The sequence below is a fragment of the Eretmochelys imbricata genome, chromosome 3 (genome assembly GCF_965152235.1).
Source record: "Eretmochelys imbricata isolate rEreImb1 chromosome 3, rEreImb1.hap1, whole genome shotgun sequence".
Classification (NCBI taxonomy): Eukaryota; Metazoa; Chordata; order Testudines; family Cheloniidae; genus Eretmochelys; species Eretmochelys imbricata.
In genome coordinates this window covers 108,328,406-108,351,965 of record NC_135574.1, presented here as the reverse complement: position 1 = coordinate 108,351,965, position 23,560 = coordinate 108,328,406, and the positions used below count along the sequence as shown (strand labels likewise).

The following is a 23,560-nucleotide window of genomic DNA, read 5'->3' as shown; positions in this document are numbered from 1 at the left end:
AAGAGTAGACAAGTAGCAAGACAAAGAGGGCCTGAACAAGAGCCTTGGGAGTCTGAACAGACCAAAAAAGCTGAATCTTTGAAATGTTCTGTCGAGAGAAGTGTAAAGACTTGAGCACAGCCTAGATACGTGGGTGTAGAGAAAGGGCTAGTAAGAGATGATGTCCAGATTATGGCAGGATGGCAGTCCTATCCCTGGTGACTGGGAAATGGGAGGGAGAGGAGAAGGATTAGTGTTGATGGGAAGAGATTAAAAGCAGCAGCTTTTAATGTGAATTTTGGATGCCTAACTTCAGGTGCCCAAATGTGAAAATTGGGTCCACATATTGGTGGATAATGGGACAGAGATGAGTAGGGAAGAATATTTTCTTTATATGTACTGGATATTAGTCTCAGTGCCTTGAGTCAGAAATGCCGCTTCACATATGAATCACAAAGTTTGTTTGAGGAAAAAATTAATTTTTTTAAAAAAACATTTCAGTCCTATAACCTTAAAATGCCATATACTCCTCTGGAATCCTCTTCAATGTTAGAAGACTCTTCCATGCAGTGCTTTAATTTTTAAGTGCCAGCCACTGCTGTAGAGAATAGTTCGTGAGTTGAGCCTCCCCAGTGCCTGCTAATTTCAGTGGGAGTGGTGTGTATTCTGCATTTCTTAGGAAAGGAGCAGCAGAAGGGAGGGGTTAAATACATTATTCTTTAGCAGCTATACTTCCCATAGAACCTTTAAGGTGACATTTTTTCTTGGGTAGAATGTCCACCCAAGGCCTATACATCACTTAAATTCCACTTCAACCCTCAAAGTAGCCATTGTGCATGCCCTCTGCACGGCTGTGAACTGTACCCTTACTATCATCTATTTCAGTATTAATTCTTCATCATGATAGTTAACGAAATATGCATAAGTTTGTATGTCTTATTTATCGTCTAACAAAACGAGACAACGTAAGCAGCTAAATACACCAGGGAATGCCTTTAATCACGTATCTGCTGAGTATGAACATTGGAATGAAATTCTGTTTCATTTCAAGGAAGTAGATATCTGAATGTGCTCCGCACAGGATAGCCATATAAACCCATATTCTTGGTTGTCTTCTTGTGTACTCCAATCAGATCTGAGCCGCTGGTCTTAAGTTGTTAAACAATAACTAAGACATGCAAACATATTCAAATTACTGCATTTCCTGAAAAGTAAATATACTCTGGGCCCCAACTTAACAGTGCATCATTTGTAGAACGCCTACTGACTACACAGGAAGCTTTGTGCATGTAATGCATGTAGGATTGGGCTACAGAGGGATATAAAGACACTGTTTATGTACATGTATGACTTAGAGGCTATATAATTCAATACATTGCCCTCTTCCAACAGGTATAAATCAAATGAGGATTATGTGTATGTCAGAGGACGTGGGCGAGGAAAATACATTTGTGAAGAATGTGGGATTCGCTGCAAGAAACCAAGCATGCTCAAAAAACATATCCGCACTCATACCGATGTACGGCCTTATGTATGCAAGTTGTGTAATTTTGCCTTCAAAACTAAAGGTATTTGGTCTTTTCTGCTTGAACCCTTCCACCTCCCTCCACCAATTCCTTAGTTATGTAGCATCCATCATTCCAATCAAAGAGGAAACTTTCATCAAAATAAGGTGGTTTTATTTATGAACATGGGACTCCATTAAATATATTTTCCCTCCTATCTAAATGATTCGAGGATTTATCTGAGACTGTGAGACTCCTTGCGTAACTTAATTTTAAGAGCTGTAGGCTCCTACCAAGTCCATTTGTCTGCAGAGGAAATGTAGTGGCATAAGAACTGCCCTTGCAAATACTACTTTGTGCTAAAAATGTTACATGGTGCAAGTTTTAATTGCTGCAATCTAAAATACTCCAGGGGAACACATGTGTAGTGGCATAATGCAGAAGCAGAGTTTCAGCTGAAGAGGAAAGCATGCCTTCATGGGCTTGTACAGTGGTTCAGTTTCAAATTTATAAATAATGTACAAATCCACACACTCCCAGGTGGGCCACTCCATCCACAGTTGCATTAATTATGAATAGGGATCTGATAGCTTGTGTTCACATGTATTTATCAGCACTGAAAAAAGCATCCATTTGTCACCCGGAGGCCATGGATAATGATATTAATTGGATTTAGGAATTGCTTTGAAACTACCTCTTTTTTAAAAAAAATCAGTTTCTTTAGCAGCATTTTTTGTGGGTATATAACACATTTGAGTCTCCTCCTCTCCATTTTTAACATCATTTGGATACTGGTAAACAAAAGGCATATGAGGTCAAATCCCACTCTCCGTGCACAGCCTGAGTAACTGGCCCTGCACTGGGAATATTCATTGTGTAAAAGGGGAAGGAATCCTCCCCCAGGTCACAAAGTGATAGCAGTGCAGCTGCCTGGCTACTACTGCAGCCTTAGGGCTGTAGTAGCTTCTTTGGCTCTAAGTACCTCTTCTTCTGCCAGAGGGAATAACTGGTGGTTCTGCATAGTAGCAGCTCCACCAAATACATCCCTTCAGTCTCATCCTCTAAAATTTGCTCCATCTCCACTCAAAACCCCCTGAGTGTGCTGGAATGCAGGGAGTCCCAATGGAGCACAGATTACTAGATTCCAAGGTCAGAAGGAACCTTTGATCATCTTGTCTGACCTCCTGTATAACACGGAGAGTGGATTTGTGGTGTAAAGGAGACGTGGAGTCTTTTATAGGGTCTGAACATCCATCTCCCTTGCCCTGTGCAATAGACCTCCACTGGCTGTGGCATGGGCCCTTCATGCCTGCACAGTGCATTTACAGAAATTATTCAGAGACTGGTTTTGATGTTGCTATGGCACCCTTTAGGAACTGTGAGACAGGATTCCTGAATATTTCACATTGAAATAAATTGTGTCTGGTGATTAGAGGACAGGATATAGAGCCAGGACCTCTAGATTCTGTTCCCTGCTCCGTCATGGAGTCACTATGTGGCTTTGGGGAAGTCATTTAACTGTCCTGTGCATCTGTAAAATGGGTATAAAATACTTGTCTCATAGGATTATTATTTATTCACTGATATTAACCTTGTCCACTCACTTCTCTAACATCTGTTTTCATGCCTTCTTCCATCGGAACCACTGCACCTGGACTGATAAATTCTCCTCTTTTTCTTCAAATCATTCTTCTAGACCCACTTTTTCCATAATGCCTGCAAATAATTAGGCAATTAATTCAGGAAAGATCATGGGGCAGTCAGATCTAGCTGAGGGGCATTTTTAGTGGCTTATTTGTTACTTCAATAATTGTTGTATATAATGCTTTTCCCCTCTCTAGTGGTATAATTACAGTGTAGAAATTAGTGCAGATTGCAGCACCAGGACCAATAGGCACATATTTTAATAAGCAACAACCTATTTCAAAACAATGTACATGAAGCAGATTAATCATTTTTTACAGTGTATCCTGTCACTGGACTTCTTCCAAAGGATTTGTTGTTGTTGTTGTTATTTCTTATGTTTTTAACAGGAGTGAACAAAGCCTTGGGACTCTGGTGTGCTAAGCACTATACAAACACAGAGTAAAATACATTACCTAATAAACTCATTTTCAAAGGCCCCAATCCTGCAATAAGCACTGTGGGGGCAGGCTTCTGCCTGTTTGCCCACAAGCAACATCATGCTTGAAATCAGCAGTGAGGCTCCTCGCAGGTACTACCTGGTCACTCTTTCTAGGAATGGGTACTAATTTAAGTTAAGAACCTACAAGGAGGTATAACAGACAAATAGAGGGAGTTGATATTTCTAATCCCTATCTAGTCCCCTGCCTAGCCATTATTGGAATGCATTTTACCTTTGGCATCATGATAGAAATGAGTCTTGAGGAGGGATTTGAGGGAGGCTAGGATTGTGGCTTTAAAGATGAGTTCAGAGAGGATGTTCCATGCATAAGAAGTAACATGGAAGAAAACATGAAGTTGCATGTGGAAGAAATGAACATGCAGGCAGCTGAGACTGGCATTTCTGGCAGGGAATAGGAAGAGGGGGGTGGTACGATAACAGAGGTGCTGGAACAATTTGTATAGTGGGGTTGCTGAGAGCCATTGAATCAAACTGTAAACCCTGTATATGGTGGAAACCACTTCAAGCCAGGGGTGTGTGGTAGCACCCCCAGCACCCCAAGTTCCAGCACCTATGTATGCTAATACACAAGAGGAAAATGAGTAAGAAGGGACTAGGTTGGAATGGCCCTCAAAGTACTTATGAGAAACGTTTAATTGGTACATGTTAGTGTTCATTGCCAGCTATCAGCTCTCGGAAATACTGCCACTATTTTGCTGAAGAGAGGTTTATATAAGCAGTTTTGGGGAAAATGTAAATTCCCACACTCGTTAAATTACACTGGCTGTGATGGGGATTGAGTTTGAATGAGTCAGTTCTGCTTGTTTTTTAATCTAAGCACCCTTCTATCGATTAGGCAGGGAAAAGGAAAACAAAAACTGCTTGGGAGAGATTTCTTCGCTGATGTCAACTAATTAGCTTCATCTCTGTACCTTTGATAGGAAATCTGACAAAACATATGAAGTCTAAAGCACACATGAAAAAATGCCTGGAGCTGGGAGTATCAATGACATCTGTGGATGACGCCGAAACTGAAGAAGCAGGTATGTCACACTGAGTTAATTTAGCTGGCGTGGCCTTTGTAGTGTGCAGATGACTCGTTACACTTTGGCATAGTGGATGACAGCAGAGGATAAGTTAAGAATATTTTCAGGGTGGTTTTATTTTAAAAAAAGGTCTTGTGAGTATCTTAATAACAAACAATAAGCACAGAAATAAATCTGACACATTTGTTTGAGGTGAATTCTAATTATTTAATACTACAGCAGCTGAGGCTGGAAAAAAATTCTTACCATTTAAATGTCTTCTGTGTCAGGTCCAGTTCTACTCTGTTGGGTGTAAATGTTCTGATGTTAATAGTGACCACAGAGGATGAACCTCACCCCTGTTCAGAGGCATGGAGGATAGGCTTTGGGCTGGTATTCTCCACAAGGGTGAATTTCACTCAGGTTGATTATGGAGTTTTATATTATTATGAATATTAAGAACAGCAGTTTAGTTTCTGTTAAGGACCTGACTGAGCAACCATTCTGCACCGAGAACATCCAGTGATGCCAAAGGATGTTCTCAGTATGGAATGGGTGCAGGATTGTACCCAAAATGTGTCTCTGTGCAGCCTTGATTAACTTGCCATGATTATTTCAGAAAACATTGAAGACATGCATCAGGAAGCAGAGAAGAGTAGCAGGATGACAGGCATATCAAAAGAACACCAGTTTTCTGATGCTGAGGAATCGGATGGGGATGATGGAGATGACAATGACGATGATGAAGAGGATGACGATGATTTTGATGATACCCAGGGAGACTCAACACCAAAAACAAGATCAAGAAGCACCAGCCCCCAACCCCCCAGATTCTCTTCACTGTCGGTGAATGCTGCAGCGGCATCCTATGGGGCTTCTCCTGACAGTTCCATTTCAATGGGACACTCATCCCTGATCAGTTATTTGGTTACTTTACCTAGTATTCAGGTTACTCAGCTTATAACACCACGTGACTCATATGAAGACTCACAAATGACGGAATATCAGAGGTTTTTCCAGAGCAAAAGTACTGATTCAGAGCCCGACAAAGACAGGTTAGACATACCTAGTTGTATGGAGGAGGATTACATGCTTTCATTAGAGCCCACCTCCTCTCCAAGGGACTTCTCACCTTCTAGCCGACAGTCCTCACCAGGGTATGATTCTTCGCCATATAGAGATAATTCACCAAAGAGGTATTTAATGTCCAAAGGGGATTTGTCACCCAGAAGGCATTTATCACCAAGGAGGGATATTTCACCCATGAGACACCTTTCCCCAAGGAAGGAAGCTGTGTTGAGGAGAGAGTTATCACCGAGACGGGATGTTTCACCAAGACGTCATTTGTCACCTAGGAGGCCAATGTCACCTGGAAAAGATGCATCTGCCAGGAGAGAACTGTCTCCAAGGAGGGAGAGAAGATATATGGCCTCAGTTAGAGCAGCATCACCCAGAAGGGGTCTGTACCATAATCCAGCATTGTCTATGGGTCAATATTTACAGTCTGAATCCGTTCCATTGGGACATGCAGTAAGTATGAAATAATATTTTAATTTTTATTATCAAAGCCAGTGCTCTATTTAACTTGTACAGAGCTTTTAAAAGAACTTCTTAAACTTGCATGCTGGAATCACTCACTTAAGACTTTTATAGAGGAGGAAAGAAGGGGCTTGGAGCCTCATCAAAAACCTGAGGAAAGAACATTGGAAACTATAGTAGATATGAACCAAGCCACAACTTTGACTCAGCCACTTGCAGTGGCTTGGTACAGAGCATTACAGACTTGGGGACAGATCTCCAGCTGGGATAAATCAGTGTAGTTATGCTGATTTACACCACCAGAGCATCTGGCCCCTCATTAGCCATTTTACATGTAAAAGGTACTTTACCGAGTGATGTACGGTTGCTCCTGTGGCTTGGTAATGAGATTTGTAGCCTTTCACTTCCAGATTGCCAGTTGGGACTCAGCCCAGACTAGTTGTGAGTATGGCCCTTTACACTGCAATGTAGTGTACAGAGGTACACCACTGAAGCACAGGTGAAATAAATAGAAGTACTGATGTAAATGAGACTCCAAATGGGAGCAGGGAGGTGTCCATATGCACCACATTGCAAGATTAGGACCTAGAAGTTGTCAGCTGATGGTAGTGTTTACATCACACAAACCACCATCACAGTTGGCAGTCACACCAGTGACACAAAGGACTGAGTGGAAACTGAACTATCTTCAAACTTAGAGATGCTTCATTCCAGTTAGTCTGTAAGAATGTTAGTGGGAATAAAATTTGCACTGCCGGTCCCCATGCTGTACCTGCTCTGTGAATGAGCAGAGACTTGGCTTTCTAAAGTTGTCAGTTCAGTACTTTTCACAAGCCCTAACATTCACAAAGATCCCAGGTGTTACAATAATATAAGTAAGAATAAATAATATTTTTCACAAATCTATTTTACTGTGTGATTTAAGGAATCATTTCATTTTTGTTTAGGGTGCTTCTTTTGGTCACATTATTTTCACGTTGCCTTTGCCGTCTTGCTGAAATTTTATTTGGAATGCTGCTTTCATCCACACATGTTGGTTCAATATGGGCAATCAGTGACAGAACTGTAGATCCCTTCCTGGGACAGTCTGGCAGTGCTTTGCTCATCTTCCATCATCTGTCTTGTTTGTTCACTACAGTTATGATTCTTCCCTAAGAATGAGAAGAATTGAACTGTGGACTTATAAGAGTAGCAATTTCTAAACTTTGGAATTGATTCCCTAGTGCACGTTAACACTCTCACAGACATGAACATAGAAAAAGAATACACAAACCATTTTTACTGGCAAGGAAAAGGATAACTAGTTACTCATTTAGCAGTTGTATCTTAACATTGAATGAATATTGTATGAGACCCCACAGCTGATGTTGTCATACTGTAAACGGAGAGCTGTTAAGTCCCTTGAATGACTAAATATCCTATATATGAGACACTTCCATTGGCATACATATTCCTGGAGGTGTAATAAGACTGGTGAAAGGGGATGTGACACATTTCCCCATGGGCAACATGACAATTCTTGCTATTATAGTTACGCTGTGCATTCTGTGCCTAATCCTGCAAGGTGCTTAACACATGCTGAGAGGTGCTTAGTACCATCCGTTTGCTCTTTCAGAAAGTGCTCTGCACCTTGCAAGATTGGCTCCTGAGACCTCAGCATTTCTGAGATAATGTCAGACCTATTTCAATAAAATACATATAATTCTTGTTGTAATGAATGGCAGTAATTCACAGTCATCTCTCATGTTTATTTCCTTCATATTTTTGGATCTAAGCCTAGACAGGACATCAGTATGACTGGGCTAATTTTAAAACTCTTTAACCTAGCGGAGAAAGTCATGGCAAGAACCAATGGCTGAAAACTGAAGCCAGACAATTGCAGATAAGAAATGAGGCAGAATTTTTTAAAAGTAAGGTTCTTTAACCACTGGAATAAACTACCAAGGGAAATGGTGGATTTTCCATCTCTTGATGTCTTCAGATAAAGACTGGATGCCATTCTGGAAGATATGCTTTAGCCAAACACAATTTATTGGGCTTAATAGAGGTAACTAGGTAAAATGTAATGGCCTGTGATATACAGGAGGTCAGACAAGATAATCTAATGGTCCCTTTTGACTTTAAACTCTGTGAACCTAAAATCACACACATCTGTTTATTTTTTTTATCTATTCTTATTACAAATAACACCTGAAATTACTATAACTGAAAATATTGGATGGGGACTATTTTTCACTTTCAGGATTTGGTAATTAGAACTTTAATAATAATTTTGTCACTTTTCAGAGTAGCAGCCATGTTAGCCTGTATTCGCAAAAGAAAAGGAGGACTTGTGGCACCTTAGAGACTAACCAATTTATTTGAGCATAAACTTTCGTGATCACTCTAGTTACAGTGTGTATGGTAACACCCATTGTTTCATGCTCTCTGTATATAAATCTCCCCACTGTATTATCCACTGGATGCATCCGATGAAATGAGCTGTAGCTCACGAAAGCTTATGCTCAAATAAAATCTGTTAGTCTCTAAGGTGCCCCAAGTACTCCTTAATTTTGTCACTGATGCTGAAACCAGAAGAGAATCCCGTTCACTCCTGCATAGCTGTGCTGGCTCCACAATCCTAATAGGAATGAAAAAGTGTGTGTGTGTGTGTGTGTATTTTTTTTGTCTGTAAAACAAGACAAATTCTGAATATACAGAGTTATCAAATCAGTTAAGTAAGAAGGGGCTAACTTCGTCTGCTCTGCATTGACGTTAAAACTCCCATGGCACTTTTTATTTGAGTAAAGATTTGTTCTAGTTTCCCTGGCCAAAAATGTTCTTCCCCCATTGTTCTACTGGGCTTTGATTGGCTGCCACCCTCCATTTCATATTGGCTGCATTTTGGTGGTTCTTCATATATACTTTAAAGTGCTTTGGGATTAAAAGCACAATATATGAATTATTATTTCTATAAGAAATTTAAAAATCTTAGAAAGGCAATATTTTTATAGGGACTACAAAAAAGAAAATATTTTTGTGTGCCTTCTGCTGGCTGTACAATGGCAGTTAACTCACAAAACACTCACTCTGAAGTAGGTGTGACACTACTGTAAAGTTGGTGCACAAGTTAAATTGCTATTCATCTTGTACTGTAAAGGCACAACCCTGCATTAGGGGGCATTGAGGCTCTGCTGTGGTGGGATCCTCGGAGCATACACTGCTGTGTCAGCTCAATTGACCTTTAAAGAGCTTCAATATCAGATCTGCTGGCCAGTGCAAGGAGTCCTTTCCCTTCCTTCCCCTTTTGAGGGGGTTAGTACCACTAGCACTGGGTAGGAGTTGAGTGACCCAGAACGCCTGGGAACCTGTAGTAGTGGCAAGGTTCACATAGAACAAGATGCATGCACACAACTCAGGTACATTGGCATTATAGCTGGTATCTAGCAATTTCATTTCTGAAGAGATGTCTGTGCATAATTGAGGGCACCCCCCTATTTCATCTTTCCTTTTAATTTCATCCTAAATGGAGATAGGCCTGAACCAGATAAGCCTGTACTCTCCTAGACTTTGGAGGTTAGAGGAATTCAGACTGTGAACTTGCATTGGAATTTTTCAGCTGGCCCCTGTTTCTATAATGGTTCAAACCAGAGCCCTGCTTTTGAACACCCCTGAGCTTTAGGAGGTTCGGAATCTGGATCCAGATGTGAATACTGTGACTCAGGGCCCTGTATAATTCTAAGTACATCTGGGACACTGCAGGCTCTTAAACAATTTAGCAGCTTGTATCATATTAGTAGTTTCCAAAGGAGGTGGACAGGCTGCTTGCTGCCCTTTGAAATTGTTGCAGGATACAACGGGGAGAAGTTATTGTTTACAGATTCTTAGACCATAAGGGGTTCCATGTTCCTAGGTTCATTCTTCTAAGAGTTACTTTACTCTGCAGCCCTCTGTGTTGCCATTGCTCTGTTTCTATTTTGTCCGATGTGGTCGCGTCAGAGACCATGGATTGGGAAACATTTAAGAGGACAGTCAGATTGAGAAACTGTCTGGCAGACCAAAGAAGGAAAACAAATTCAAGCAGCTGTGCTGAGGGACCATGAATTTCTAAAACAACGGCAGGCTGACTCTCTAAAGCTCTTGCACTAGAGAGCACTGAAATAGTTACGTCTTTCTGCACTGTCAGCCTGGTGCTCTGGCAATTCCATTTTATTCCTCAAGCTTTGTATTTCATTGGCAGCATAGCGAGCTGCCACTGTGCTTACCTAAGACAGGGGTTATTTATGGGGTTTAAACGTCTCACCCTTATGTAGGAGAAACCCTGACCTAGATTCTTCTCCGAGTCTAACCTATCTCAGGTCATCCCTCCTGCCCCAGCACTGATTTAAATCGAACATGACAAGGCTGCCGTGCAATGTGTGATTCAGCCATCAGGTAGCACAAACGCTGAATCTTTAATTGTCCCCTAAACCAGTTCCCCTGGTACAGGATCAAATGTTTGGTTAATGCCTTGGGAGCTAGGATTTCCCAGTGAAGTGCTGATGCTTAATGCATTAGCCTTTTGGGGCACAATCTCCAGATTGCCCGTACCAGCACTGTGATTAGCTGCACAGCTCTTGAGTGGTAATAGTCTTACGATCACTAACCTTTCCACTTTAAAGCAGCGATTAGGATTGTAGTCATTTGATTCCCATGGAAGCTCTGTGGAGAACTCCCCCATAACACTATGCAAATGTAGTCCTACTTTTCTACCATCACTATTTCTCTAGCCACCAATAAGCAACACGTAATCATCAAATAAAAAACAAATTGGAGAAATTAAGAGACCAAAAAGGGGGCTCCAAGTGGCTCAGGATGTGGTTAGTATGGACTGGAGGTGAGCTTTTCAACTCTGGGTTGCTCTTTCATGATAGGACCTGTTGTAGAAAGACCAAAAGTCAGTATCTTATGATTGCAGTACAGTGGCCTGTGGAAAATCCCTCAATCCCATTCCAAGCAGATAAGTGCCTGTGTCGCAAAACCACCACTTCAACTGGCAATCCACTGGCACCCTTCTTATGGTTGTTTCATATTTATATTGGAATAGTGCCTAGAGGACAATATCAGGACTGAGCCGCCATTGCATTAAGCACTGTCTGAATACTTACCAGCTCTGCATGGAGGCCAAGGATTCAGCAGGCCTGGAAATGGAACTGTCCTTTCAACAAAGAGATGGTGCGGGGTGAGGCATGTTGCTAGGACACTCTGGAGAAGATGGCTTTGATGTTACCTGTGTCATACCTGTTTTGTGGAACAGAGAGTTTTATTCTTCCTGGCTTTAGTCCAGCAGCCCAGCACCTTTTGCCAGAACTAAAGTGTGTGTGTGTGTGTGTGTGTGTGTGTAAGTGTGTCATTTTTCTTTTACTAAAAAGGGTATTTCCCAGCAGTAAGGCACTGATACCAAAAGCAGACTGCCAACACCAGCACTGTAGGAATTTACACACTTTGCAAAAATAGGGGTGTTGACCGTGAGGCCCCAGCCTAATTTCACCTGTGGCAATAGATTCTATCTCCCTAAAATTCCCTCTGCAGTTTCAGTTGACTATTGCGTTCTTCAGTTGCTGACCTAAAATATTGTAACAGCTGCCACATGTCACCTCAGAGGGAGACGCCTTTCAGTGCTGAACAACATGAACCCTACATATACCTTATGTACCTGGTTTAAGCAGATAGTAGAGTTTACAAAGTGCTTAAGAGATCCATTTGGATGAAAGTTGCGAAATGAACAGAAGGTCATTATTTTACATACACCGTGTAAAAGAGAAATTGGTAGGTTTGGAAGCTTCAGGAGTGATTTTGCTGACTGTGGTGTTGTTTTTCTGTTTACAGAGAAAAGGGTTGTCTCAGGGTCCTTACTTCAGTGTGTACGGAGAAAAAGGAATTTCGAACCATCATGGGTCTAGCCTGTTCCCGGAGGGTCCTAATGACTATGTCTTCAGTCACCTTCCATTACACTCCCAGCAACAAATTCGAGCACCTATCCCCATGATGCCCATTGGAGGTATCCAAATGGTCCATTCAGTACCTATGGCTCTATCAGATTTACATCCTCCATCCATCTTGCCCCTGCAGAGGGAGAGCTCTGAGGAAAAGCCAAGAGTAACTTCAGAAACCATTACAAAAGAATCCTATATTATTTCTAAGCACCACGAGAAATGTACCTCTCCTCACATTTTGCACCCAGCTGTTCCATCCAATGTATCCTCCTCTCCATTGCTAAAACAAAGCACTTCAGAAGACAGTTTTATAGCCACAGAAAGGGAACAGGAGGAAAACATACAGACTTGTACAAAAGCCATAGCCTCTCTGCGAATCGCCACAGAAGAAGCCGTTCTGCATGGGGCAGAGCAGCCGCAGAGGGCTTCTGAGCCTTATCAGAATCCCTTAGAAAGTGCACATTTTAGCATTAAACACTTTAGTGGATCTGAGCCAGGCCAGGCCTGTGCTTCAGCCACCCATCCTGACTTGCACAGTGGTGAAAAGGACAGTTTTGGTACATCACAGACTGCACTGGCTCATTCCACCTTTTATAACAAGAGCGGTGTAGATGTCAGACAATTAGGCTTTCACAGCAGGAAAGAATCTCCATCAAGCACACAGGAAAGAAAAGATACATTATCTGAGAAGAGCAAACTGCATTGATCTGAGATGCCTGGAGACTTTTACCCATACATTTATCTCCCCACCCCCTTTTTTTCTAGAGGTAGAAGTATTCAACTTTACAGCATGCCTGTCCTGAGTTACAGTAGTTTGCTATTATATATACTTTTGTTATATCAAAAGAATTAGATAAAATGACAAGTCATCATGAGCCTGACCAAAATGAAATTTCAAATTCTTATTGGGTCTGGTACTTTTAAATTGTACAGATGTTTGTGCCTTTTCTTTACTTTGCTTATATTCTTATAAGCATTTTTTTAGCAGTAATTTGTACATATTTTAGAATTTGTGTATCTGCTTTGTAATAAATGTAATTTCTTTCTTTTTTTGGACACTTGGATCTAAATGATGTAAAGCAAAACAGCATCAATATATATGTGAGGTTGCACTAAAAGCATATTTTTATATGATTAAAATTGAAAAGCTTTTATGTACAGCTCTGATTCTGTAATACTAATATTTATTTACTTTGTTTCATAAATTGTACATTTTTTTCTTAATGTTGTGGATTGCTTTTCTATGTGAAGCATGGGATTTACTGTTGCGTAATTAGAACAAAAATGTATATTGTAAACAAGATATTTAAACTAGAGTATCTTATCTTATTCTGCACTTATGCATTAGTTTAAAAAAAAGATAAAGGATGTATCAGCCAGTTCTTAACTCTTGTAATTTTTTTGTCTCTTGTTTGCTGGATTGACTATAACTTAAGTGCTGATTGTGATTTTAAATTGATAGTACCGTAAAGCATTAAAGTAAAACAATGTGCTATTGTGACTTTTTTCAAAGCTTTATAAAACAGTTATAAATATATTAAAAGTATTTGGTCTTATGTGAACATGTTGATCTATATATTCTCCTTTTAAAAAAATGGGAAAACATTCCACCCCATGTAAATATGTACAAGTGCATCACTGGTACAATTATATGTAACTGATTTGGACACTAGGGGTTTGATCTGCTCTCATTGAAGGTGATGGGAGTTTTGCCATTGATTTCAGGGAAAGCAGGATCAGGCCATAGGTCAACACATACCTATACTGGAGTGTCTTTAAAAACGAGGTGACAAAGAACATCTAAGTCTATAGAACTTGGTTGTCGGCTGGCCCAATAGCTTGGCAAGCAGTGCTGTGCGCTGCGTGTGGGAGACTCAAGCTCAGGAGTGACCTTGGGTGTCTCTGCACAAACTGAAGCTTAGGTGGATTGCAGTGGGATCACACTTGGGGACTAGAATGGTAGGAATATGAGTGCAGGGAGAAAAGAAGATGGACACTTGCTCCCGAGCACCACCAGCTCGTCAATCTCCACAGTGATACTGGTTTCAGCTTTAGGGGAAACTACCTGTCCTCCCTTCTGCCAGGAGGAAGAACACCACAACTGTAGTCTCAGCCCTCCTGGCTAGAGGGAGAGCACTACAACTGCGGACATCCACAGAGTTCAGGGGCAAGGAAGTATTCTTGTTCTTTAAGAATACGGCATCTTTAGGACATCATCTGGATTGGTGTTCAGTCTGTGTGGGGGACAGTCAGGAGGAACCCCTGTTTATATGTTTGAAGGTGTGATAGGTTACCACTGCCACCAGCACACACACGAAAAAACCCCAAAAAAATATGGGTTATCTTTGTGCTATTTAGTATATTATAATTCTGTGAAACCAAGTTTGTATATTGAATTACAATACAATTAAGGAGTGTTCTTTAAAAAGAAATAAATATACAGTTATGTGAATGAGATGTCTACTTTTCATGTGTTCTTTGAACTTTCCAAGTTTATCTGTGAAGTTTACTTAGCATGATAATAAATTATCTGTGCCATCTATTCCTAAACACATGGCTTAGAAGTCAGTAGGAGGGCTTATGTGTAGGTGCAACAGCTGAAAACACAGATCACACTTTGCCCTCCTACCAGCTATCATCAGAGTACATCTTATTTTCCAACAATGAGATGTTGGAACGGGTCCCCAGTTGTCACAATTTGCACCAGCTGAGGATCTGCCCCATTATTTCCATTGCAGTGTGCTATTCCAGGTGCTTATGGGAGGCTTACCAAGTTGTATCCATGCCAGGAACTGGCTCTTCTAAACCTGAAGAGAGGAGAAGCAGGATATCTAGTTGGAGCCACGATGCATACAGCATCATGCACCTGTATAAAAAGGAGTCTGTAATAAACAAAAAAAAAATCCTATCTGGCAAAAAAGTTGTTACCCTGCTGAGGTGCATTTTACTGTATTAATTCACTTAAGAACAAAATGCCCTGCACAGTGGACAAATAATCACATATATTTTTATTAGAATGGAGTCCAGGAGTGCCACAGTGGTAAAAAAAGGTCTACTAGCATTTCCAATATAAGACACCCCCCCCCTCTATTGCTGGACTTACAGCGTGCTTGTTTTAATTAATTTGCAGCTGCGATTTGTCACTCAATTTTTCAGCCTGGGAGCAATTTTTTTTATAACTGTTGATCAAGTATCATTGAAATTACTTGGGATATTTTTTGGTTAAAGTGAAGCAACTCCAGAAGTGGTTTCCGATACTTTCTATTTTAATATTGATGATATGTTTAATGAGTTAATATTTTTATACAGTGCTTTGAAAAACATAAATCATTCTACAAGTGCTATGTATGTAGTAGGAATGGATCATTATTTTTATGCTATGAAAAAATATTGAAAAACGAACCTAATGCAGACACTTGGGACAAAATTTTCAAGAGCACCTAAGTGACATAGAACCCGAACTCCAATTTTCAAAAGTGACCTAGGGGGAGTTTCTCAAAGTTATTTAGGCACCTAAAGATGCAGATGGGCACTTCGTGGGATTTTCCAACGTGCCCAAGCAGGTTAGGCTCCAAACTCTTACTGATTTTAGGAGGGTGGCTGGCGGAAATACATACTTACAGATGCACTGTTTCATGCCCCTTTCCTTACCCAGCCTTAGTCACATGGTGCTGGTCACCACCTCAATCCTAGCCCCTCTGTGTGATTGGGGTGGATGGAGCCCAGGCGCGTAGTTCTGAGATATACATGCTCTTATGTAAAAATCTTCCAGAAATTAATAAGGCTGAAAGGAAGAGATTTAATACAGAGAGATTGAATTGGGTACTACAGAAATTACTCTGAGAAAATATAAAAATTTAATAGGGAATATTTTCTTTTCCATGTGAGTTTTGAAAAATCCTATGGAATTCTAAAGCAGGGATATAATTACCTATTATATTGAAAGATTGTTGATTTCTTATGTAATCTATACAACTTTTTACATAAGGGCCAAGGGTGAAACAGACCCCTGCCTAGCTCCCTTCCTCCTTTCCTCTCAGAGTAGGATCACCATAGCAGTGTCAGTACCTATTTACCTTTCGTGACAGCAAAGAAAAGGGTGGGATGTGCCCCACATTACTACCTGCACAATCACAACGTTAGTATTACACGCACACTAAGGCAGCTACCGTGTCCTGTGCCGTGTTAAATATCTGCACGTTGCCATTTCCCATATTAGGACACATTGACAAAATGGATGGGCTTTTCAAAATGCCTTAGGCAGACTCAGTCAATGACACTTGTCCTCCTAAGTCATTTAGGTGCTTTTTGAAATCCTAATTAATATGCTCTGGAAGCTCTAAAGAAAGTCTTCTAAGTAAATCTAGCACATGCAGTGCAAACACCTGCCCACTCTACCATGCATTTAATTCTCACCAAATTTTTGACATTTATGGTTGTAAATCACACACATACACAGGCAGCCAAGACCACGTGCATTTGTGTCAGTTGAGTATATTACTGTGACAATACTTGGATGTGCCCTCCATTTCCTGACTTGCAGACTCTATTGCGGGTTTTGTACATATGTTTTCTGGAGGCCCAATTTAATACTTAAGTGTTAAACAGTTTGAATAGCCCTAATATCACTCTTTTGGGCTTTGTGTGCTCTACATCAGCCACCTGAGCTCTAGATTTGGCATGACAGGCAGAATTAAGTATGGAGAGCGGCTTTTTGAATTATTTTGCCTTTGTCCATATGTGAGACCTACACGGGCTACGTATTTATACAGGCTGCTCTTGGGGTATTGTATTAGGTGAGGAAGGTTCCTCTTCAGCATTTCTTTCCTTTGTGTGTGAGGAGAGAGCTCTGTAAGTGTGGCTGCTATTTTTTGTAGCCGGAACAGATTTTTTGCAATGTCTTTAAACTTTTGTAAAGGTCAATGGCTGTATGATAGGTATGCAACTGAAATCAAATACATGGTAAAGGTAATGATCTCATCTTAGAACAGGGTTTTATTGGACATATTCATTGGAGGTTTCATCACATGACATCATCTTTAATTCCTGGAAACTCCAGAACAATCCTGGAGGGTTGGCAACCCTGTCTTAGAGCATGACTGGTGCTGATGGATTAAATTCACACCTGTGTGAGGTCCAGCATGAGGCCTATGCACCACGTTAGTCCTCGTATAGGTATTCGTTGGGATTTGAGGCCTTGTGCTGACCTTTACACTGGGAATAAGTGGCCTCCAGACCCTTAGTGTCATTGTCACAAAGATTTTTAAAGAGTGTAAATTGCCTCCTGTAGTACTGTACATTCCTGTGTGCTATAAAAGTAACCATCTAGTAAGGTAAGGCCTATATAGGTGAGATCCTTAGCGCGTGTAAATCAGTGTAGCTCCATTGACTTCAGTGGCACTTTGCTGATTTACACCAGCTGAGGAATGGCTTGAAGATACGCCTGCACAGCAGTAGAGGTAACCTACACCAGCTTGGTTGGTCATAGGTTTGGCAGCAGGCTAGAGAGAGGAATGTTCGGAAAAATAGAGGTAGAAATGTAAGTAGTAACGATTTCTTGCTCCACTGGGTATCGCTGTGTTTCAGCTTTACTTGGGTATTCATCCTGAGGCAGACAGTGACTGGAGGAACGTAATCAGCCACAAGATTAATTAAAAACAAAATAACATTACCACATAAACCGCCTTGTCACATTCTTCAGAGATGAGTGACATCCACTAATTGACATGACTATTCTGAGACAAACCTGTAAGTGTTAACGTATACAGAGGCACACACAGACCCAACTAGGTGAAGAAACACTAGCGGCAAAGCAGACTCCATATTGCAAAATACAATTTATTTTCCCTCCTCACAGCGAGGATAAAGGCAAGGATGGTTGCTTTGGGCCTGATCCGACACTATTGAATCCAATGGGAGTTTCAACATTCACTTCAATGGCAGGAGGATTGGACTGTGAGGTCCTATTTCTACAAGGTACTGCTGAGCACTCTCACTGCCACCCAAAACAAAGGGAAGTGAGGGTGCTCAGCACTTTGCACTCCTTTCCATTCCTTCCCCTCCTGGAGACTTAATGGACTGTGTCTGTTCCTGTTATCAATAGGGATTTTACCAGGGCCTTCAATGGTAGCAGGCATGGGCCCTAAACTTGTGTGTGTGACAGTGGGCCATAACTGCACAGACTGTTTGCATGAATACTCTGTGTATTTTCAAAGCATGCGGACAATGGCACGTTTCAGGCATTGGCACTTTCTAGACTGCAAGCCAAATGAATGCTTAGGTCAGGGCCTGTGCGCTTGTCTTTAGTGCCTATGTTCAAGATCTCCAAAGAGTTAGCAATAGGTAATGAATATTTCAAGACCCAGATTTTCAAGAGAAAATGCTCTCATTTAAGCACCTAAGTGAAATTATCAGAGTTTCAAAAGGGCCGAGCACTTGTTTTCAATTACTGAGCACATTTGAAAATATGGCCCTTAAAAATTTTACTTCTCAATAACTGAGTTTGAAAACATTTGGGGCTTCAGCTCCATTTGGCATTTTTTATAATCACTCTTTCCTGCTCAGCATCCATATTTATCAAAAAAGTAAGCAAGCAAGCAAGCACATTTATGGTTGAAATTGCTTAATTTCACTGCCAGGAAAAATGAGAATGATAAAGTGGAGATTAAAGAATTTCCGTGACAAGCTTTTTCCTCTCCGTTTTATATTTATGACATTTTAACAATTAAATGTGGGATTGCTACAGAAAGACTGCCTGATCTTCACCTGAGATCTGTTTCACAAGTTTTTTGTGGACATGCTACAGAGGAGAAAGCAAACTTTTAATACTATAGTGTTCTACATGAAGTCGGGGGGGAAATATGGACATTGGAGGTGATACTCCTTCACTGGCAGAAGAGGGGCTAACTGGACTAATCGTTTTCTTCCATTTCTATTTCCTACCGTCCTGCTGTGAGCAGGGAGGTGCTGAGCTCAAACAGATCTCTCTTTAGGAGTATTGTAGGATGAGTAGATCTGCTTGCCTGCTGTATCACTTATTGCAGGGGACGGGAGCCTGGAGGGGAATAGAAAGTTGGGGGAGCAATAGTTCTGTGTTGTTATTCCCTCTCTCTGGGACCCCATGAAACTGCTGCTGTTAGAGCTCTGTGGAATTGGGTCTCTGCCAGGCTTTACAGCAAAGGATCAGCCACTGTCTGGGCATTGCCCTGTGCTAACCCTGTGGATTTGCATGCACAAATCCAAGTGAGAGTTAATGCTGCTTAAAGCAGCATTAACTCTGGCTGGGGTTTCTCTTCGGCTGCTAGTGTGGCAGAACAGCTCCTGCTGGAACAGTGCTGCCAATGGGGAGCCTCAGAGTGATGCAGAGATGTCTCCTGTTCTCTGCTCCCCAGGAGATGCAGGGTTGAACAGCCCCACTGCCCATTCTACATCTCCTATACTCTCCTGGTAAATAGCTGGAAATTCTATAAGGTGAACTTTTCAGAGTTTCCTGGCATCTCCAGTGAGATTTCCCAGAAGAGGGGACTATTGTTAATCCCTTTGATGCTTTTTTAAAAATAAGATGTTCCATATAATACCAAAAGTACCATATACTGCGATGTCAATTGTACCTAAAGGAATATGTCACACAACAATTTGTTGTTCAGATGCACAATACCCAAGAATTACAATTAAAACAAAGGGCAATTGAATACAAGGATGCCTGACTGTTTTAAAATGGTATGGTTAATTTTTTTATTCCAATTTATTTTTTGGCTTTTCAGTTTCTGGAACAACAGCAGTGACTATGGTTTAGTCATTTATATTCGGAGTGTTTTAATATAATGCCAACTCCTGATTTTAGACTGGGGTGGGCAAACTATGGCCCGGGGGCCGCATCCAGCCCTTCAGACATTTTAATCTGGCCCTTGAGCTACCGCTGGGGAGCAGGTTCCAGGGCTTGCCCTGCTCCAGCACTCCAGCCGGGGAGTGGGGTCGGGGCCTCCATCACTGACAATTTGTAAATCAAGACTGGATGTTTTTCTGAAAGATCTGCTCTAGGAATTATTTTGGGGGCAGTTGTATGGCCTGTGTTGTACAGCGGGTGAGATGAGATGATCACAGTGATTGATCCCTTCTGGCCTTGGCACCTCTGCATCTCTGAACTAATGCAATGTTACAATGGAGTTTGAAGGTGCAAATCAGCCTCTAACAAAACAGGAGTGTGCACGCTTTCAACACCAAAATGACTTACTGGCTGCTAATTAAATCTTGGTGCAAATGGGGTTTCATTTTTATTTTTGATAGGAAAAAGTGGTTTTATTACATTTACTTGGGTGAGAGCCAGGGATACAGCTCAATATGAATCAAGTAAAGTTAAAGGCCTTCTGCAGCAACATATGGCTTGTTTGGGAAGTATGAGTCATAAATGGAACCAGATGCAAAAAAAAAAAAAAAAAAAGAAAGGAAGAAAAAAAAGTTGTAAGAAGGTGGCAACTGTCCTGAGGCAGATGCCAATATTGTTATTTCTGATACTGTTTCCACCTCGTTGTGAAAAATTTACATCTGTACATTAGTGAACAGTTTTTTCCAATACCAAATCTCTGTTTCAGAGCACTTGGATGGCACGGGTCCATCTAGCCTCTCTGTTCATAGAGATAACTAAGTCCTTGTACATGCGATTTTTTTCTTGTGACCTACTAAAATATGATTTCTAGCACTGCTTGCTCTTTTCAGCATGCTTCTTGCCATGGCCCTACATGCTCTTGGACTGCCAAACCTCTCAGTCCTGCAGAAGTGCCATTCTTTGAACACACAGCCAGCCTCATTTACTTCAGGGTTGGCTCTCTGTTATTCAAGGTCTCGTGCAAAGATTGATAGGTAGGGCCCTGTGCAGCTGTCTCCCAACCTAAGGCTGAACCCTCTGACCTCCTCATGACCACAGCCCTCCTCACATCTGCCAGGGAAACCCAAAGGCTCTGAAACTTATACACAAGCCAACCCGTGTGCCAGGAGCATGACAAGTGACATGGGGGGAGAGCAATTAGGGAAAGACCTCTGGCAAGAGCTTTGATAGCCTGTAGCATGATGCTAGGCTCTGAGCAAACGGGAAAGGAACAGAATGGATGAGCAGGAAAGAAGAAACAATGAGGGATGGGCAGACTGGGGGCATTTCTGGATTATTACTAGATCTGTCAGCTCTTTGAGGGGCACAGGCCCCTGCATATATTCTGGGAGTTCTAGGCAACCATATAGATAGTGGTAAACCTAAGGATGCCAGAGCTCCACAACCCCAAGAGTTGCTGAAAGATTGCAGCTAATAGGTTTTTAAGGTTTTTGCTACTGATCACTGGACTCCCTCTGAAAACACCTGCCAAACTCCTTTGCTTTCCTCCTTCCTTGCATAAGATCTCACAGCTTTCTTCAAAGAGTAGATTAACAAGAATCACCACCATCTCTTTTCTTGTGTCCCCCCACCCATCCCTTACTTCTGCCCTCCTCCCCCTTAAAACCATTTCTTACTATAAGCAGGAAATCACAGATTCTCTCTCACACACACCCTAGGCTGGGAAAACGTATGTAGGCCTGTTGTGTTAACTGCAGTAATAGTAAGGCTTATACCCTCTTTGTGTGCTCATCTCTCCTGGAGAACAACATGACCATGTACATCTGAGTGGGTGTGACATTCCATCCAGCGTGAGGCAGTTTAACCCCACACACAAGCCAATATGTTACTCTGTAAACCAATTTCACGAGTGTAGCATTTAGGGCTAGCCAGTGAACAAACAACAAAATCATGTAATGAAATGTGGTGACATATGCTATGCTTCGTTTAAGCCCAGTCTCTACCATAAGCCAGGTGTCAATTCCTTTTCATGTATGTGTTTGGGTAGCCACAGCCTGTCACAGTGATGGGCCCTCATGGAAGGTGGAGCGCAACCTCCTCAGGGCTACTCCCTTGCTATACTGACTAACCAAGTGGCTATATAGTCACTATTACGTCATTGCACTTTGGTCAGGAGAGTGAGCAGGGACCTCTCCCCCTTAACCCCACACAAATACTCTCCTATCTCCCGCCCCAGGTGAAAATGAAAAAGAAAAGTTGATGCCAATAGATTATTATGGGAAGTACTTTTGAGCAGAAGTACAATATTGACTTAGGGGTTAGGGAGTGCATGTTGTCTAGTTGTTAGCGCAGGAGCAAGGAGTCTGGAGACCAGGGTTCTGTTTCTAACTCTGCCACTCGCTGTGTGTGACCTTGGGCAAGTCATCTGACTTCATCATGCCTCAGCTGGGACTTTTAAATTTGCAATGCCAAGGCATGCACTCTGAATAGTAAAGCCCAAGTGACGAGTGTACAAACCTTCTCGTCTGTAACAGGATCTGGGCATGAACCCTAATGGTTTCAAAAGCCACTTTTATGGCCTTAGATAAACTATAGAGACTTGGCTCCTAGACAAGGAGCGGAGTGCTGTTGGCTTGATGGTTCACAGATTTTTTTCCCTTTTAATTCCATGGTGATGGGGGGCAGATCTGAGTAGGCTTCTTCACAGACTCTAAAGAAGAACACTAGACCTATTGCTTTTGCATTGAATATTCTTTGGGAGTGTGGTTCCCCCTGCCCCTTTTCTTCTTCAAGAGGCATTTAGCCTGGGTTTTCACTTCCAGTTTTTGTTTGTTTGAGGGGGAATTTCGAACTGTGGGCAAATGTAACCCTCCATTGTTTGTGTTATCACGCACATGTAATTTATTACTGCAAATTACAAATATTAACTTGAAGAGCTGTCTTCTACTTTTTCTTTCCTTCTCTCTCACCCTTCTTCACTGAATCTTAGCTCCTGTAATTCTGGCAGGGAAAGGGGGATTCTGGTCGTAGAAGGATCTTGGCTAATAATAATTGAACAATTCCTGTGGCGCATGCTGAGTAGGGATTGAAGTTATTAAGAGAGCTGCCATTCAGGGCAGGCTGCTTCATGTGCCCGCATAGCTCCTGTGAAACTGAGCTAATCCCAGCTCTGTGGAGGGCCTGCAGGGCGGCTGGGGTGAGAGGACATGAATGGGAAACTGCCACTTTTGGTGAGGAGTCCAGAGTCCAGGGGAATTATTAGATTTGTTGGTGTGACTTAAATATTTCACTTTTAAATTTTCACTTGTTTAAAAAGAAAACATGAATACTTGTCCTGGGCCAGGTTGTGCACCCTTGCTCAGGCTGCTGTCATCCCTGGGAATAGCCATGTGCTCACTGCCATGAGTAAGGCTTGCACTATCTAGCCTTAAATCTACCACGATCAGGGATTGGGAAGCTCACGTTCATGATTAATGCTTTGTTCTCTGCTCCCAGGCTAAAAAAAGGTTGGGAGCGGCATAGAGGGAGCAGTTCCAGCTCCTGGGTGGAGAGGGTTTCCTCCATTGCACCAACTATCCCGGCCTTGTGCACTGGGAAATGGAGACTGA

The 23,560-nt window shown here is 41.7% G+C and overlaps 1 protein-coding gene across 4 annotated transcripts in view; it reads left to right on the top strand.

Annotated features, from left to right (window-relative positions):
- HIVEP2 (HIVEP zinc finger 2) overlaps positions 1 to 14,579 on the top strand; it is a 152,700-nt gene extending 138,121 nt beyond the window's left edge. For all 4 annotated transcript variants that reach the window (XM_077813146.1, XM_077813145.1, XM_077813144.1 and 1 more), the window contains 4 exons: positions 1,372 to 1,547; positions 4,551 to 4,652; positions 5,254 to 6,164; positions 12,021 to 14,579. In XM_077813146.1, coding sequence (XP_077669272.1) covers positions 1,372 to 1,547; positions 4,551 to 4,652; positions 5,254 to 6,164; positions 12,021 to 12,833 — 2,002 coding nt within the window. In that variant the 3' untranslated portion in view covers positions 12,834 to 14,579. The remainder of the gene's footprint in view (positions 1 to 1,371; positions 1,548 to 4,550; positions 4,653 to 5,253; positions 6,165 to 12,020) is intronic.
- The last annotated feature ends 8,981 nt before the right edge of the window (positions 14,580 to 23,560 follow it).